The sequence below is a fragment of the Agelaius tricolor genome, unplaced genomic scaffold, assembly GCF_023055355.1.
Source record: "Agelaius tricolor isolate 1412-34295 unplaced genomic scaffold, bAgeTri1.0.p SCAF_22, whole genome shotgun sequence".
NCBI lineage: Eukaryota > Metazoa > Chordata > Aves > Passeriformes > Icteridae > Agelaius > Agelaius tricolor.
Genome location: NW_027269282.1, coordinates 13,461,314 through 13,479,383, shown reverse-complemented (window position 1 = coordinate 13,479,383; position 18,070 = coordinate 13,461,314). Strand labels below are relative to the sequence as shown.

At 45.2% G+C, this 18,070-nt stretch overlaps 1 protein-coding gene and 1 long non-coding RNA gene across 3 annotated transcripts; both read right to left on the bottom strand.

Annotated features, from left to right (window-relative positions):
* Positions 1-2,401: 2,401 nt before the first annotated feature.
* Positions 2,402-18,047, bottom strand: GLRX3 (glutaredoxin 3). Of its 2 annotated transcripts, XM_071446134.1 has the most exons (11): positions 17,839-18,047; positions 14,294-14,402; positions 11,955-12,029; positions 9,595-9,802; positions 8,794-8,966; positions 8,636-8,697; positions 7,228-7,285; positions 6,497-6,549; positions 5,738-5,777; positions 4,483-4,575; positions 2,402-2,632 (listed from the first exon to the last, which is right to left on the bottom strand). In XM_071446134.1, the coding sequence occupies exons 1-11, from the start codon at positions 17,904-17,906 to the stop codon at positions 2,582-2,584; spliced, it is 990 nt and encodes a 329-aa protein (XP_071302235.1). In that variant the 5' UTR covers positions 17,907-18,047; the 3' UTR covers positions 2,402-2,581. The 2 variants fall into 2 exon arrangements, with proteins under 2 accessions (XP_071302235.1, XP_071302237.1); XM_071446136.1 differs by lacking the exon at positions 4,483-4,575.
* Positions 4,895-5,731, bottom strand: LOC139599116 (uncharacterized). Its single transcript, XR_011682170.1, has 2 exons — positions 5,626-5,731; positions 4,895-5,578 (listed from the first exon to the last, which is right to left on the bottom strand). It is a non-coding gene; the product is annotated as an uncharacterized lncRNA (long non-coding RNA).
* Positions 18,048-18,070: the final 23 nt, after the last annotated feature.

Below are 18,070 nucleotides of genomic sequence, written 5' to 3'. Positions count from 1 at the left end.
TTACTAAAATCGTGAACTAACCCAAATTTACCCATAAAATACCCCCTAATTAAAATCATGAACTAACCCAAATTTCTCCTGGGCCAGGCAGAAGCCCTCAATGTTCACATGCAGCCAGGTTAACTTTTAATTTAAATCCCAGGTATTGATTGCATCCCTGATCTCAGCCGGGTGACACTTCCCTTTCAAACCTGGAATATTTCATGGAGGTTGGAAGGAATTTCTTATCCCAGCACTGAGGAGGTGACAGAGGTGACAATTATCTGCTAGGTGAAGTTATTTCATGTATTTAGTAGCACAGAGGGTTTAATCACTGGCTGTTCCTCTCTTCATCTTCCTTAGGAATATTTGGGGTTTTTTTTCCTAATATCCCAACATTAAATTGCAGGGAAAAAATAATCCAGCTGAAATGTTGGGACAAACAAGGGAAATAACGCAAAATAAGGAGGGAAATACAGACAAGGCACCCACAGCTTCCCTGGGCACCCTGTGCCAGGGAACAACTCCTTCCCAATATCCCATACTGGAATAAATAAAAATACAAATTGTCAGGAATCAACTGCTATTCCCTGCTGCTCTGTTGCACGTCTATAAATCCATTAACAGGACTCCATAAACCCCAAATAAATTCCACTACACTGAATTCTGAAGGAAAACTAAATAGCATTTGGTATTTAGTAGTTAATTAAAGCTTCTAACTCCTTACTTCACCACAGGGGTGCTACGTTTTGCTGTAATAAATTATTTTCTTCCTACTGAAAACTACCTGAATGCATTTGCAATTCACTTAAGAGGATTAATTAAGGCTTGTTTTCATGACAAGGATTTTTTTTAAAGCAATTAAAATCGGGTTTAAAGTTATAACACATATTTGATAGCAATTACTAAAACTAATCCTAGAAAATTAAATATCCATCCCTAGGAATCCTCTAGCACATGGAAGGACCTGCTTCCCTGCAGCCAACCTTCTCCACGTTGGGATAAGCTTAACACCAGATTAGGTTTAGTTCTGAGACTGGGATCATATTTAGGATTTAGGGGAAAAGCCCCAGAGCTGCTCCCCGAAGGTTGCACCTCACCTGGAGCCTTTTCCAGGCACAGCTGGGAATGTCAGTGCTGGCCCTCCCAGCAAGGAGAGACTTCTGCCAGCATCTGGGGATGTGGAATGCACCCAGGCTCAGGTGCTGCAAGAAGGGCTGGTCCCAAATGAAATCCCAGCAGTGCAGGAGCAGCCCAGGAAAGCTCTCCACAGCCCTGGAGGATCCCTGAGTGCTGGAGCCAGGACATTGCTCTGTGCCTTGGATTTTAGCCCATGGAGACAATTCCCAACTTTGTGTGAGGAGTTCCAAGCCATAAGGGTTTGAGTAGAATGATGGTGAATTTATCACAGGGTGAAAAAGTGGAATTTTGTGGATTTAGAATGGGGGTTCAGGAGGCAAGATGGAGGAATCTGGGTGTGTCCAGTCCTTTTTCTTCTTCTTGTCCTCCATCCTCTGCTGTGATGGTGGCACTTCTGGATTGGTTTAGAGCAGAGACAGACTGTCTGACATAGGGGATAGGTATTGGAAAATTATTGTAAATAAAGTACAGGCAGTTTTCAGGATCAAAAGCTAACACCAGCCTGAGGGTGTGGAAAAAGTAGAATTTTGGAAAAGTAGAATTTTGGGGATTTAGAATGGGGGTTCAGGAGGCAAGATGGAGGAGTCTGGGTGTGTGCTGTCCTCCTTCTCCTCCATCCTCTGCTGGGATGGTGGCACTTCTGGATTGGTTTAGAGTACAGACAGACTGTCTGACATAGGGGATAGGTATTGGAAAATTATTGTAAATAAAGTACAGGCAGTTTTTAGTGTCAAAAGCCAACACCACGCCAAGGGCAGGGACTGAGCCACAACCCAACCTCTGGACAGATCTCAGCAGGTCAGAGAGAGGATGGAACAGATAAGAGAAAATGAACAACCTTGAAAAGCAGAACCGAGGAATCTCAGCTTCTTTGGTCATGGGGCTGGGGAAAAAGAGACTTTCTAATACCTCAGGGTCATCTGAACCACAGGAACCTGAGAGCTGAGGATTCAGCAGCACTTCCAAAACCACTGAAACCCTCCCAAAACCCCACGTTTGTGACTGAGCACCCCAAATTAGCAATTAGTGCACCCACTTAACGAGTTTGCAGAGGACAAAGCTGCAGCTCATTAATAACTCCCTAAAGCTGTGCTGGCTCAAGGCTCCCAAAGTGTTTTTCTTGCTCATTAGACATGGAAACAATTAATGGGGGCAGGAAAAGATGGTGCTCCATTAATATTCCCCTAATGAGAGCTGAGCCCAAAAAAAGCAAGTTCCAATTTCACCTTAAATAATTCTGGGATGGACAGGGGTGCAAATAATGAAACCCCAACACCACAAATCCTGGAGCACTGAATTTTAATTGACCTTTTTGTGTCCCCAGTGAAACCATTTCCACAGAGAGAATATTTGTGTTTATTTCCTGTCTGCTTCCCCTCCTGATGCTCTCAGGGTGCAGTTGGCTGTTTCTCCAGGAGAATCTCTCAAGTGTTTCAGGCTGTTCCAGGGATTTCTCTCCCCATCAATTCTCCCCCTTGAGCACAGGCAGCAGCTCCCCGCTTTCCTTCAGCTCCTGCAAGACACAAGAAGGGTTTGCTGGGATGATCCAAGGAGATTCCAGCAGGAAACACTCCCTGGCAGCATGGAATGCCTCACAGGGCTCCCTCCTGGGCAACACTCCGAGCTTTAGACAGGATTTAAACTCTGCTTTGGGTGCATTTCGTGCAAAAGACAAAGGAGTGGACAATCACACCTTGAGAGCTCTGCTTGGTGTCCCTGATCTCCTGCCAGGTGGAATCCCAGACACTCCAGGCACAGAACTTTCCAACACCCCAAAGGAGGAATTCACCACCCATGGATGGGTTTTGTTTTCCCACCCCTAAACCCCAACAAGAAAATGAAAATCCTCAGGACTCTGAGCAGGAGGCGCCTGCCCTGCTCATCCCTCAATCCTGGGCACTGAAATTCACATTTTGGGGCTGGCAGCTGCCTCGGGAGCACCAGGAGACACCTGGGAAACAACGTGGAATGCTGCTCTTCTCCCACATCTTGCAGTCAACAGCTCTATTGCAGTAATTCCATACTATGCTGCATTAAAAAATGCAATGTAAAATGTAAACCACTGACAGCGCTCATCCACCATACGAGTCATGAACTCAAAGAGCCAAGGATGCCAAGGGAGAATTTACATTGAAATACCAAAAAAAAAAGGGATTTTACAGCATCTCACAATGCCCAAGACTCCTCTTCCTGACACTGAAAAAGCCCCCACAATTCTTAAGTTATCTAGATTAATTTTATTGATTTAATCCCTACACTTGCTAAATAAACAAATAAAATTAAACTCTAAATAAGGTTAATCTATATAATATAAGCAAAATTAATCTATGTAATTGAAGCAATCCCTAAACTTGTTAAAAAAACAGAATTAATGATATACCTTGGGTAAAATTAATCTATATAAACAGAATTAATCCATATAATTTAAGTAAAGTTAATCTACATCCATAAAATTAATCTACAGAATTTAGGTAAAAATAGTATCTATAAATCAAATTATTATTTATGTAATAATTTTATATAATAACTTCAATAATAAATTTATATAAGAATTGAAGCAATCCCTACACTTGTTAACTGAATAAAAATTTATATACTTTAAGTAAAATTAATCTATATAAAGTATATATTTATATACTTTAATCTAATTAATCTATATCTTTATAATTATATATAATCTATAATTATATCATTTATATAATTGAAGTAAAGTTAATTTGTATGAATAAAATAAAGCTGTACAATTGAAGTAAAATTAATCTTTGTAAATAAAATTAATCCATGTACATTAGGTAACATTAATCTATATAAATAAAATTAATCTATATCCTTTAAGTAACATTAATCTATATAAATTAAATTAATCTATGTAATTGAAGTAAAATTAATCTTTGTAAATAATATTAATCTATGTAATTGAGGCAATCCCTCACACTTCTTAAGTAAATCAAGCAAATCTCTCTAATTTCAGTAGTCCCAGGATTTTTAGAATTAAATGGGATTTATTGACTGAGCATTCCCAGGAGTCCCAGTCTGAGGAATTGGCTCTGAACCATCCAGGCAGGAATGGGCTCAGGAGGATTTGGGAACTCTGGGGCTGCTCCAACAACTCCAAGAAAATTTCCTTTTCCCCAGGAATGTTTCCTGGGAAAAAAACCAACATCAGGAGCAAAATTAGGGATGAGAAAAATTAAAGAGGTGAAAATGAGCTTTTTTCCAGTCATTCATTGGAGAATTAAAGCTCCTTTCCCTGGAAAAGCATCCTAGGGTGGCTGCAGGGATTCGGTGGGGGGCAGGCAGGAAAATTCCTATTAATGCAATTTTGAAATGCAACAAATAAATGCAATAAAATGGAGTTTTTACCTTGACAATGTCCAGGCCCCCCACCAGCTCCCCCTTGACGTAGAGCTGGGGGTACGTGGGCCAGTTGGAGAAAGATTTCAGCCCCTGGCGCACCTGGGAACCAAACAGGAATTCATTCTGTTTAATCCCAAATCAAACTGGGAAATCACACAGGAATATTGGGAATTCTGGCCAAACCAAACTGGGAAACCACACAGGAATTCATTCTGTTTAATCCCAAATCAAACTGGGAAATCACACAGGAATTCATTCTGTTTAATCCCAAATCAAACTGGGAAACCACACAGGAATTCATTCTGTTTAATCCCAAATCAAACTGGGAAACCACACAGGAATTCATTCTGTTTAATCCCAAATCAAACTGGGAATCCAACAGGAATTCATTCTGTTTAATCCCACATCAAACTGGGAATCCAACAGGAATTCATTCTGTTTAATCCCACATCAAACTGGGAAATCACACAGGAATTCATTCTGTTTAATCCCAAATCAAACTGGGAAACCACACAGGAATTCATTCTGTTTAATCCCACATCAAACTGGGAAACCACACAGGAATTCATTCTGTTTAATCCCACATCAAACTGGGAAACCACACAGGAATTCATTCTGTTTAATCCCACATCAAACTGGGAAACCACACAGGAATTCATTCTGTTTAATCCCAAATCAAACTGGGAAACCAAACAGGAATATTGGGAATGCTGGCCAAATCAAATCTGGGAATCAAACAGGAATATTGGGAATGCTGGCCAAATCAAATCTGGGAAATCAAACAGGAATTATTGGGAATGCTGGCCAAATCAAATCTGGGAAATCAAACAGGAATATTGGGAATGCTGGCCAAATTAAATCTGGGAAATCACACAGGAATTATTGGGGAATTCTGGCCAAATCAAATCTGGGAAATCAAACAGGAATTACTGGGGAATTCTGGCCAAATGAAATCTGGGAATCAAATAGGAATTAATGCTGGCCAAATTAAATCTGGGAAATCAAACAGGAATTACTGGGGAATTCTGGCCAAATGAAATCTGGGAATCAAATAGGAATTAATGCTGGCCAAATTAAATCTGGGAAATCAAACAGGAATTAACTGGGAATTCTGGCCAAATCAAATCTGGGAAATCAAACAGGAATTACTGGGGAATTCTGGCCAAATGAAATCTGGGAATCAAACAGGAATTATTGGGGAATTCTGGCCCTGGGAAAGGCAGCAGGGAATGGATCCCCAGGGAGGGGCAGCTGCTGTTACCTCCTCATCCTCCAGGATGTCAAAGGTCTCGTAATCCACGCTGGGGAGAGAGAGGGATAAAATGAGATATTCATGGAAAAAATGGGATATTCACGTTATTCACACTGCAGCTGGGGAGAAATGCTCAGAACGCAACAAAACCCTGCAACATTTGTAAAGAAACGCCTCAAAATTCTCACAGAGACTGCAAAAATTACCCCCAAAAATTTGTAGAACCTCAAGATTTTTTAAAAACCCATCAAAAGCTGGAAAAATCCCTCAAAGTTCTCAAAAAATCCTCAAAATTATCAAAAACCTCAATCTTCTCAAAACCCCCTCAGAATTCTCAAAAAACCCCTCAAAGTTCTAAAACATCAAGATTTTTTTTAAAACTATTGAAATTCTCAAAAAAAACCCCTCAAAAGTCTCAAAACCTCAAGATTTTTTAAAAACCCTAAAAATGTTCAAAACCCCTCAAAATTCTCACAAGAAGTCCTCAAAATTCCACAAAAACCCTTCAAAATTCTCTCGGAGAAACCCCAAAATCTTGAAAAAATACTCAAAATCTTCAAAAACCCCTCTAAATTTTCAAAAAACTCCTTAATTATCTCAAAAAGCCCCAATAAAATTCTCAGATAACCCTTCAACTGCTTGAAATCCTCTTGAAAAATAAAAACTTACATTTGGGGAGTAATTCCATTGCTATTTTCTAATACATTTTCCATAAAATGCAGTTTTTACCCCAAAACTGCCCCCCCAAACTCAAGCCCCATTACCTACCCAGTGTTATTCATGATTTCTATGATTTGCTTGCTGAAGCCACATTTTGCCATCTGAAATATAAAACACAGGTATTAAATGTCTCTGCTTTTTAAATCCATGAATTCCAGCTGCACTACAGCAACTCCCATTTTTCTGCTGGATGAGCCACTCCCTAATCCCTTTCCCATCCTTTATCTCCTGATTTTTATGGATTTATGGAATAAATCTGCTGCATTTTGAGGCATCACTGGCCTGGATTCACCAGAATAAACTATAATAAACAAGAAAAGCAACTTGTCATACTTATTCTCATTAGAATTAATTTAATTATAATTAAACTATAATTAAATTAATTATAATTGGAATTATAATTAAACTAAAATTAATTATAATTGGAATTATAATTAATTAATAATTCGTATCCACTGCAAACTCTTGACATGAAGACAATGAACACCCAGCAATTTTTAGATATTAACAGATACTATAGATATCTATAAGATATCCAAGATATTAGATATATCTATTATAATATCTAAGCATCAGATATTTCTATTAATATTTATATTAATTGGTATTAATAGAAATATCTAATAGTTAGATAATATTCAGCAATAATAAAAAGCAGGGGCTGTTTTATGGTTTATAGAAGCACAAAATAAAAAGATAAAGAACTTTTGCAGCTGCACTGATTTGAATTAAGTAAGAACAAGGTAAAATTCACAATTTTCTGGAACATTCCATGTTACCTGTTTGTTTCCCTTCATGAAGAGCATCACAGGAGCTTTGTTTATCAAGGATTTAAGCCTAGAAAAAGACATAAAATACCTTGGTTATCAGCCCAAACAAAATGCAGAATTGGGAATGAAAACTCCAGCTGATCAATCTCCAAGAATTCCACCCTGGGCTGGGAATGCACTCCCAGCAGGAACCCATCTCCCATGGAGAAAATGGCACTAAAGCCTCCCCAGAGGTGCTGCTGCTCCTTACAAACACATCTCATGGACAACTTAACCCAAAAAAAAACTTTAAGGGAACTTTAAAACCCTCTGGGAGACACAGGACATTTCCCATTCCCTTCTTTCCCTCAAAAGTTTGTGCAAAAAAAATCTGTGTAAATGGGGTTGCTGCTTGTGCAATTTGCAAACTTCGTCAAGAACTGACCAAAAAATGTTGAATTTCTTAACAAACTCCTTAAAAAGCAGAGGAAGGGGCTAAAAGGCTTTAAAAAATAAGTTTTTAAAGGCCACCAAAAGTAAGTTTTTAAAGATGAGCCCATCTCATCTTTATCTCCAATTTAATCTCTGCTAAAAGCATTAATTGGGGTTTGTGAGCTCAGGGAAACAATTTCAAAGTAAAGCAACCCAAGGCTTGGGATAAATTTGGAAGGAATGAATAAATCCCTAGAATTTAGAATGGTGGGTTTATTTTTTATCTCCATTTTTACATGGGATTTATTAAATTATTTGTGCACTGCACTGAGCAGGGAGAAGAACCAGGCAGGGATTCCTTCCAGTGACACCAGAATTGGAAATCTGTGGCAAATAAAGCTGGAAAAAGCTTAAAAAGATGATTTTCCCAGTTATTTTTAAATAAAAAATTGCTAAAGAGAGACAAGAATGAATCTATATCTATATATCCACCTACAGATACAGATATATAAACACATATAGATATAGAAACACATATAGATATATAAATATATATACATATAGATATATAAATATTCAAGTAGATATGTAAGTAGATATATATATTAATAAAGAAAAATATGGAAATATAGATATATAATTATAAATATACACATAGATATAGAAATATAGAAATAGAGATATAGAAATATAGAAAGGCATATTTATAAATATGTAGATAAATACAGATCTATAAATAGATATAGATATATAAATGCATAAATAGATATATATATCTACAGATATATATATATAAACAGATTCTTGCAACAAGCAGAAATTAAACCACAAATACAAGTAAAGATTCTTGGACTTAAACGTACAAACCCCAAAAGACACCGAAAAACTGCAAGAATTTTGCAAGTAAATGAATTCTTGAGGCACTTCTGATAAAGCAGAAATTCACAGAGGGTTTCCCCTGTATAAGCATAGAAAAAAACCTCAAAAATTGTCATAACTCCCCCACCTGTCCTCCAGCTTCTGGCCCTTTGGGCAGATTGTGTCCAGTTCTCCTGACGCCTCGAGCTCCTGGGGAAATTAGGGAAAAAAGCAAACATGAGGTGGAAGAAGCAAGACAAGGACATTTCTGTCATGCCAGAGAGGAGGGAAATTGCGTGGCGTCACCTTGACGATGTCCAGGCCCCCGATGAGCTCGCCCTTGACGTAGAGCTGGGGGTAGGTTGGCCAGTTGGAGAAGGCTTTGAGCCCCTGGCGCACCTCCTCGTCAGAGAAGATGTCAAAGCTGCTGAAGGCCACGCCGTGCTTCTGCAGGATCTCCACCATCTGCCTGCTGAAGCCTGCAGTGGAACCCCCTGGGATCTCAGCACAGCTGGGCTCACAGCTGGGCTCAGCCTGGCTCACAGCTGGGCTCACAGCTGGGCTCACCCTGGCCCACAGCTGGGCCCATCCTGGCTCACAGCTGTGCTGACCCCACCCTGGCTCACAGCTGGGCTCACAGCTGGGCTCAACCTGGCCCACAGCTGGGCTCAACCTGGCCCACAGCTGGGCTGTGCCCACCCTGGCCTACAGCCATGCCCAGCCTGGCTCAGGGCCATGCCCACCCTGGCTCAGGGCCGTGCCCACCCTGGCTCAGGGCCGTGCCCACCCTGGCTCAGGGCTGTGCTGGCCCCAGCCTGGCTCAGGGCCATGCCCACCGTGGCTCAGGGCTGTGCTGACCCCAGCCTGGCTCAGGGCCGTGCCCACCATGGCTCAGGGCTGTGCTGGCCCCAGCCTGGCTCAGGGCCATGCCCACTGTGGCTCAGGGCCGTGCTGGCCCCACCCTGGCTCAGGGCCGTGCTGGCCCCAGCCTGGCTCAGGGCCGTGCTGGCCCCACTGTGGCTCAGGGCCGCGCTGGCCCCAGCCTGGCCCGGTGGGGCACACCGCAGCGCTCTGTGCCAGGGAGGCCCAGCAGGCAGGCTGGCTCACCGCAGCGGGGCTCCTTGGGAGAGCCCTTCATGAAGAGCATGCAGGGGGCAGCGTTGATGAGCCCCCTGAGGCGGGCGTGCAGCTGCTCCTGGGCAGGGGCAGCGCCCCCGGGGCCGGCCGTGCCCGCCGTGCCCGCCGCGTGCCGCTGAACCTTCTGCGTCAGCTCCGGGGCGTGAGCGCCGTCCAGGCGGTCCACATTCTGGGAATTCTGCAGGAAATAACACACAGAGTGCAGAACAGGCATAGATACAGCACACACAGACTGCAGAACAGGCATAGACACAGCACACACTGCAGAACAGGCATAGACACAGCACAGAGTGCAGAACAGGCACAGACACAGCACAGAGTGCAGAACAGGCAGAGACACAGCACACACTGCAGAACAGGCAGAGACACAGCACACACTGCAGAACAGGCAGAGACACAGCACAGAGTGCAGAACAGGCATAGACACAGCACAGAGTGCAGAACAGGCATAGACACAGCACAGAGTGCAGAACAGGCAGAGACACAGCACAGAGTGCCTCAGAACAGGCACAGACACAGCACAGAGTGCAGAACAGGCAGAGACACAGCACACACTGCAGAACAGGCATAAACACAGCACAGAGTGCCTCAGAAAAGGAATAGACACAGCATAGAGTGCCTCAGAACAGGCACAGACACAGCACAGCCTGCAGAACAGGCATAAACACAGCATACACTGCCTGCAGAACAAATGGGATAAAGCACAGCCTTCAGTCTAGGCCTGGCTCAAGCACAGCACTCACAGCCTTCAGTCTAGGCCTGGCTCAAGCACAGCACTCACAGCCTTCAGCCCAGCCCAGGCTCAAGCACAGCACTCACAGCCTTCAGTCTAGGCTGGGCTCAAGCACAGCACTCACAGCCTTCAGTCCAGCCCAGGTTCAAGCACAGCACTCACACCCTTCAGTCCAGCCCAGGCTCAAGCACAGCACTCACACCCTTCAGTCTAGGCTGGGCTCAAGCACAGCACTCACAGCCTTCAGCCCAGCCCAGGCTCAAGCACAGCACTCACAGCCTCCAGTCTAGGCCTGGCTCAAGCACAGCACTCACAGCCTTCAGTCTAGGCCTGGCTCAAGCACAGCACTCACAGCCTTCAGTCCAGCCCGGGCTCAAGCACAGCACTCACAGCCTTCAGTCTAGGCCTGGCTCAAGCACAGCACTCACACCCTTCCGTCCAGCTTAGGCTAACGCACAGCACTCACAGCCTTCAGTCTAGGCTGGGCTCAAGCACAGCACTCACAGCCTTCAGCCCAGCCCAGGCTCAAGCACAGCACTCACAGCCTTCAGTCTAGGCTGGGCTCAAGCACAGCACTCACAGCCTTCAGTCTAGGCCTGGCTCAAGCACAGCACTCACAGCCTTCAGTCCAGCCCAGGCTCAGGCACAGCAAAACCAGCCAGCCAGGCCTGGCTTTCAGGGAGGAGCTGCCTGCCAGGCTCGTGCCTTTCTGGCACCAATGATGCCTCAGGGATTTCAGCTTTTGTGTTTTTCAGATCCTGTGCTGCATTAGTGCCTAACTCTGAACTCCATACAAAGTGTAGTTCAGTGTCTTCACATTTTGGTCAGACTAAACAATCCCTCCAGGCCTGAAACTCAGGACACCCTACAGCCTCAGGTCCTGAAAAGAATAAACTAAAGTGAATTGGAGGGAGCAAACTGGGGGTGAATAACTTCATCACCTGAAGCTGAACTGGAGGATGAACCCCTGCTATGTAAATAGCCCAAACTCACATCTGCCTGACAAACCCATGACCATGGCCCATCCTGGGGTAGCTCTGAGGCTCTGAGTGCCCAAGGTGCACCTGTGGAAGGCCTTTAATAAATACCCACTTTATCCTCCCAACCTTGTCTAGCCTCTGTTCTGGGCAGCCACTGCAAGGCCTCAGTAACAGCAGCAAGTTTGCCTCTAGAAATACTTATTTCATAAAATATTATCCATTTTATCATCACAGGCAAATAGCACCCAAACAGAATTGTTATTTCTGTTATTACCATATTTACTTGGGTCTTTTCCCCCACTACAACACAAGGAAATGTTGCTGTAAATTTTTTGACCCAAGTACAACAAGTGAAATAAAAACTATGTATGAGTCCCGAAGCACTTAAGGAAGCCCTGAACTATTCCACATAAAGTGCAAAAACCATATCTATTTCCATTTTTAGGTTCCACTGCATAGAATTCAATCAGTTACAGAGGTGTTTCCTCACTGAGAAAGCTCCTAAGGTTCTGGTAGAGTATTACAAAAGTATAAGTATTAAGAGTCCACATGGATTCTATTTTCCCTTAAATCCACTTTTCTTAAATTCATCTCCTCTTAAATCCATTTCCTCTTACCTTAAAGAACAAGAACGTTGGAACAGAACTAATTCCATATTTTTCAGACACTTCAGGCACAGCCTCAGCTTCCAGCTAAAAACCAAACCAAAAAAAAAAAAAAAAAAAGAACTGGATTATTTTCATAATCTTCTTTAAAGTTTCACTGCAAGTGTCAATCCTGGAATGTTCTCCCTGGCATTTTATACATTTAAGCAGGATCTGCTGCTGAAGTCTGGGAGACATTTGCATTTAAATGAGACTCTCTGGGCTGCATGGCACCCGCTGAACCTCCACAGTGTCAGAACAGGTTCAGAGGTTTTTATTTTGTTGCACATTTCAAAAGACGCCCGGAGGCTGCGAATAAAATTTTTGGTGCACTCCTGACCCAGTAAATTCTCAATGCTGTGCAGCTCCTGCTATATTGGAAGCCATAAATCACTGGCCCCAGTGATGTCACCACCACAGAGGTGCTTTTGTGCCCCCTTGGGGGGCTCTGCATCACCCCTGCCATCTGCAGCCCCCTGCAAATTAGGAGGGGAAAAGGAGCTGCTCCTTCAGCTGAGGGTGATTTTGAACTTGATTTTTAACTCCTGCCAGGCTGCTGAGTGCCCAGCCTGGGATTCCTGCTCCCACTTCCATCACAGAGGCATTTGCTATGAAAATTTATCTTCACTGGCTCAGATTTCGAGCTGCTCCAGCCACACGGGCTCCTAATGAAGCCACTAATTAGAGAGGCAAAGCAGGAGCATCAGAAGTGAGCCCCAGCCTCCTCCTGGAAATCACCACTCCAGGAGAACCAACTGGAAAACTACAGCTAGAAAAGGAAAGCTTACATCCAACTGAAATTGAACTGAAAGCTTGTACATAATTGAAAGAGAATAGGTAATTCCAATTATTGATTCTTTTTCCAGGGGCAAATGATGACTTCCATGTCTAATACTCATTTTCTTTCCCAGCAAAATTTCCTGCTGGATATTTCTGTTCCATATAACACAGAACAGATTTCATTTCATATTTCAGGAACTTGCTCTCATTGACACAGCTTCCCTAAATGTTGTTTGTGAGCACTCTGGGATATGAACACATTCATTTCAACCAAACATCTCAGGAGGTAACAGGTGCTTGCCAATTCAAAGGCAGGCTGGATATTCTGGAACACAAAAATCCCACCAAGGACTGCCAAAATCAAATATATTCCTCTGGAGGAGCTCCTCCCTCCAAAATGTATCAGTAAAATTCACCCAAGAATTTTCATCAGCTTATTTTCTCTGAGCAAGAACACCAGTAATATTAAAATTGCTGGGAGGAGGGAAGCTGGGGAAAGGATGTGCCACCACCTTGGTTTCACAGCCCTGGATGACTTTGGAACCTTGTTATTAAAATATAAATTACAGCTGAATAATAAAGGTCATAAATAAATGATATAGGAATAATAAAAAGGCAATTGAGAGATTGCAGACTTTGTTGGGCTGAGTAAAAGCTACTAAACTTTAGATAAATGTAAGCATCTTGAATTTGCAATATGTTGAAAATTAGTCTTTTGGAGCTCTAAGTCATAAAATACCATTAAAATAATTCTGACCTGTTTTACAAATACCAACTGAGAGGAATCATTAAAAAAACCCATACACACATCCTAAAGGCTGTAAAAATCACATTAAAATACTCACACACAGCTGGCTGCTCCACTGCTCCCTGCCCTCATCATCCCACAAGTGTCTCATTAACCAGAGAAATTTGGTTTAAAACCAACAGCACGTGAAGGGAATTCCTTCCTCCTTCCCCTGGATCCCAGGGGATGTGCAGAGGGTCTCACAGAGCAGAGTGACAGCCCTGCAGGGGGTGAGCTCACTTTCCTGAAGTGTCATTTCAGTGCCACAGGAATCCTCTGGGAACCCTGAGATCCCTTAACCAGGAACATCCCCAGGGCTGGACACCCTGGGACAGTGGGAGGTGTCCCTGCCATGGCAGGGGAGGCACTGGGTGGGCTTTGGGGTCCCTTCCCACCCAAGGCATTCCAGGATTCCCAGTCTGAGCCATCCCTGACAGCAGCAGCACTTTGGGATAACACTGGATGGGCTTTGGGGTCCCTTCCCACCCAAGGCATTCCAGGATTCCCTGTCTGAGCCATCCCTGACAGCAGCAGCACTTTGGGATAACACTGGATGGGCTTTGGGGTCCCTTCCCACCCAAGGCATTCCAGGACTCCCAGTCTGAGCCATCCCTGAGAGCAGCAGCACCTCTGGGACACCAGATGTGAGAGGGGCATTGGAAATGTGAGGCCCCAGAGGCAGCCCAAGAGGAAGCTGCCCCTGCTGTGGAACATTTCCCTGCCCCAGGGCTGTCCCTGTGCTCACCTGCACGAAGGTGACCTGGCTGTGCTCCCGTGCCAGCGCTGCCATCACCTCGTTCATCTGCGCGCACTGCGGAGCCCATGGTGCCCAGAAGTGCACCACCACCAGGGACCTGGGGAGAAACAGCACTGCTGGGGACAGCTGCCAAAAAACACCTGGACCATGGAACCCCTGAGCCTGGGAGAGGCCTCCAGAATCACCATCCAGGGCCCCGACAGCCACCTTGTCCCCAGAGCCCAGAGTGCCCCCTCCAGGGATGGGCACTCCGTGAAAACCCATCAATCCCCACCATCTGCTGCCCTAGACAGAGGCTGGACAGAGCTCCAGAATAAAGCAGGGATTCATTCACAGCATCTCCTCCATGGATCCACCTTGGGCAGCACCAGAGCCCAGCCAGGGCTGCACCCAAGATGAACCAAAATGGCCCCAAAATGCACGGCCGGGCACGGGCTCTGTCCCTGGGATCAGTTCTGCTCCATTTGCATCTTGCAGTTCATTGTCCCATTCCAGCTTTAGCCCCTGCAGTCCCACCCTGCTTGTTTTTCTCTCTCCAGCCCACGGGGTTTGTGCTCTGGGGCTGAGATTTGGATCATTTGTCCTTGGTGCCCAGCTGGAGCAGGAATTGTTTTGTGTCCCTGCTCTGTGCACAGAGCTCAGCATCCCCTGATGTGAGCCCAGACCTGCACACTAAAGCAGCACAGAATGGGAAAATAGAAAAGCCAAACCTGAGGCATCACCTGAGATAACAAAACCCTTTAAAGCACAGCCAGGAGTTTCCTTTCCCAGGGACCATTCCGAGCCCAGGCAGCAGTGCTGAGGCCATGCAGTACAGAGCCTGTCACACTGCAATGTTATTTTTCTGCTTGCATTAGCTCCAACTTCTTATTGCAGGTTTGCTGGGATGTTTGGGATTGGTTCTACACAGCATTTAAAGGTGTGAGCAGAAATCCCATCCCACTGGGTACCAGCTCCCATGGGCTTAAACACCTGGGACAGCAGCAGTGACAAGATATTGGAATTTTCAACTCCATTCTCCATCTTTGCAGAGGTCAAACCCTCTGCACTCCCAGAGAATGGGAATAAGGAATTAAAGATACAATGTACTAGTACTAATTTACTCTAGAAAAATAGAGAAATCAAGTCACCCATCCCACAGCAGCCACTTCATGCCTTTTATCCCTAAATAATGGAAATTCATTGTAAATTGTAGCAGCTGCGTGGGCAGCACAAGATCCCTGCTGGAGCAGTTCCTGTGACCTGGTCACACACCCTAGATGCTTTCACAAACTCGATTTTTCAGTGAAACTCTAGAAAATTCTGGCAGAAAAACAACAGAACAACTTTTCTTTCCCCACAAGTCCTCAGTTTAAGTCTGTGCCCACAGCAGGACACACCTGGCCACAGGGATGGGCCTCAGGGCAAATCACCACAGGATTATTTCATCCTTATCCCACCAGAGCCTGCTCCTTCCTTACCAACATCCAGCTGCAATATATTCATTTTTATCTTCAGGAAGAACATATTTTAAATTCAATTGCACTAAGGGTATCGTTTCAGTTGTTTGATTTTTTTAAAATTCATTCACAAAACAATTCAGATTTTGCAACCAAACTGCTCACTGAGCACTTCAATTTCACTTTAAAAAAAAAAAAAAGAGTACTTGAAAACATTAAGAGAGATAAAAAATAAAGAGTTGGCAAAATGAAGCACTTAAGTAACTCCAAACAAAAAGTGTTCCCTGTGTTCAGTCAAGGTTAAAAAAAAAAGCTCCACTATTAAACAGGGCAGGGACAAAAAGGTTATGACAAATCCACAATTTTCTCCTTAAATATCAAGATTTACACTCATTCTATAACACAAACTTACTGATGACTTAATGCAAGAAATGTTAATTTTCTGAAACAGGAAACGCTAATAAATTAACATGTAATTATAAATGCTGTTTTCAAAGGAAGCAGAGCAAGAGTTATCAGAATTATCAGCTCATCTTGGGTCCAAGAACATGGATAAAATCATCAATTCCTTTAGAGAGAAAACTGAATTATGTTCTGTGACAAAGGCAATGAGAAAATTACTGGTGGGTTTTTTTAAATAACCTTAAAATATCGTGTTTGTTCCTGAAGCCACTTTCCTTTGGGCACACGAATTCCTTCTGCAATGTCCCTACAAAACAATCCAGCTGAAGGACAATTCCAGCAGGGAAAGTGGAAGTCCTACAGCAAGTCTGGAAGAAATTCTGTTCCTTTTTACCAGGACCATCATTTAACAGCATTTCCTTCGCTTGTCTCTCAGAACTGATGCTGGTATTCCCCCACACTTTTAATCACTGTAAATCTGTAATTACAGAGGTGCTTAGTGCAGCTCTCCCCTCCCACAGTTAAACACGTGCATGGAACACTGGAATAAAACCACTGGGATTGCTCAGGACAGGGCTGGGAGCACCCTGGGACACTGCAAGGTGTCCCTGGATGGGCCTGCAGATCCCAGACCAGGCTGGGGTTGTAGGAAAAGCAGAGCCCTGTCATTAATCATAGAGCACAAAACCAGATTAATGTCATTAATCACAGAGCACAAAACCAGATTAATGAGACCCTGGGTGGGAGAAGAATAATTCAGAGCCACTTCTGTGTCAATAAACACCCAAATGATGGTGCTCCCACTGCAGTGTCACTGCTGTGACATTGGTCACAGCATAGTTGGTCACTGCTGCTCCCACTGCAGTGTCAATGCTGTTTCCACTGCAATTCCACTGCTGCTCCCACTGCAATTTCACTGCTGTTCCCACTGATGTGCCACTGCTGTTCCCATTGAAGTGTCACTGCTGTTCCCATTGAAGTGCCACTGCTGTTCCCACTGAAGTGTCGCGGCGGTTTTGGTGACATTCCCACGGCTGGAGGACAATCCCAGCTCTCAGGGCAGCTCTGGTTAATGGGATTTTCCAGAGGATTCGCCCAATTTGGCCCCAAATTCCCTGCGGCAGGACCTGCTATAGGGCGGCACCTCCGAGAGCTGAGCCAGGGGAACGCGGGGCTGGCAGAGGCCGAGCCAAAGCCGAGCCTAAGCCCGGGCCTAAGCCTGGCCAGCTTAAACCGAGCGTAAACCGGGCCAAAGCCAAGCCTAAACCAGGCCTAAGCCCGAGCCTAAGCTAAGCCTAAGCCTAAGCCTGGCCATAGCCAGGCCAAAGCCCAGCCTTTGAGCAGCTCGGGGCTCTGTTTGTCCCCAGTTTGGGGTTTTTTATCTTCCCCTCGCAGTTTTTACCGGGCGCTGCGGCAGCACCGGCCCCTCCCGAGCTGTGCCCTGCGGGGACCGGGAGGGGACAGCGGGATGGCACCGAGGGACGGGATCCAAAGAGGGGACACCGGGATGGGGAACCCGGGCTGGCCCCCACAGAGGTGACACCGGCATGGCCCCAACGGATGGCACGGAGGGACGGCAGGCGGAGATGGCCCCATGGAGGAGACTGAGGGACGGCACGGCGGGACGGGAGCCACGGTCAGGGACACAGGGACGGGCCCATTGCCCCCTCCCTCTCCCCGGTGCCCCCGCACCTGTCCGGGCGCTGCAGCAGCTTCTGGAACTGCTCCACGGAGCCCGCGGCCGCCACCGCGCCCGCCATGGCCGGGCCCAGCCAGGGACACGTGGGGTCACCGCCGGTCACGTGGCGGCAACCGCGGGTCACGTGCGTCCGCCCTGGGCACGCGCTTCCTCCTGCCTCACGTGTCCCGCCCGCGTCACGTGTCCCACCCGCGTCACGTATCTTTCCCGTGTCACGTGTTCCTC

Coding starts and splice junctions, on each gene's coding strand:
- GLRX3 (XM_071446134.1), bottom strand. CDS start 17,906: ATGGCGGGCGCGGTGGCGGCCGCGGGCTCCGTGGAGCAGTTCCAGAAG. Junction 6,550..7,227: donor TCATGAAGGGAAACAAACAG/GTAACATGGAAT, acceptor TTTATATTTCAG/ATGGCAAAATGTGGCTTCAG. Junction 4,576..5,737: donor ACATCCTGGAGGATGAGGAG/GTAACAGCAGCT, acceptor TTTGGTTCCCAG/GTGCGCCAGGGGCTGAAATC.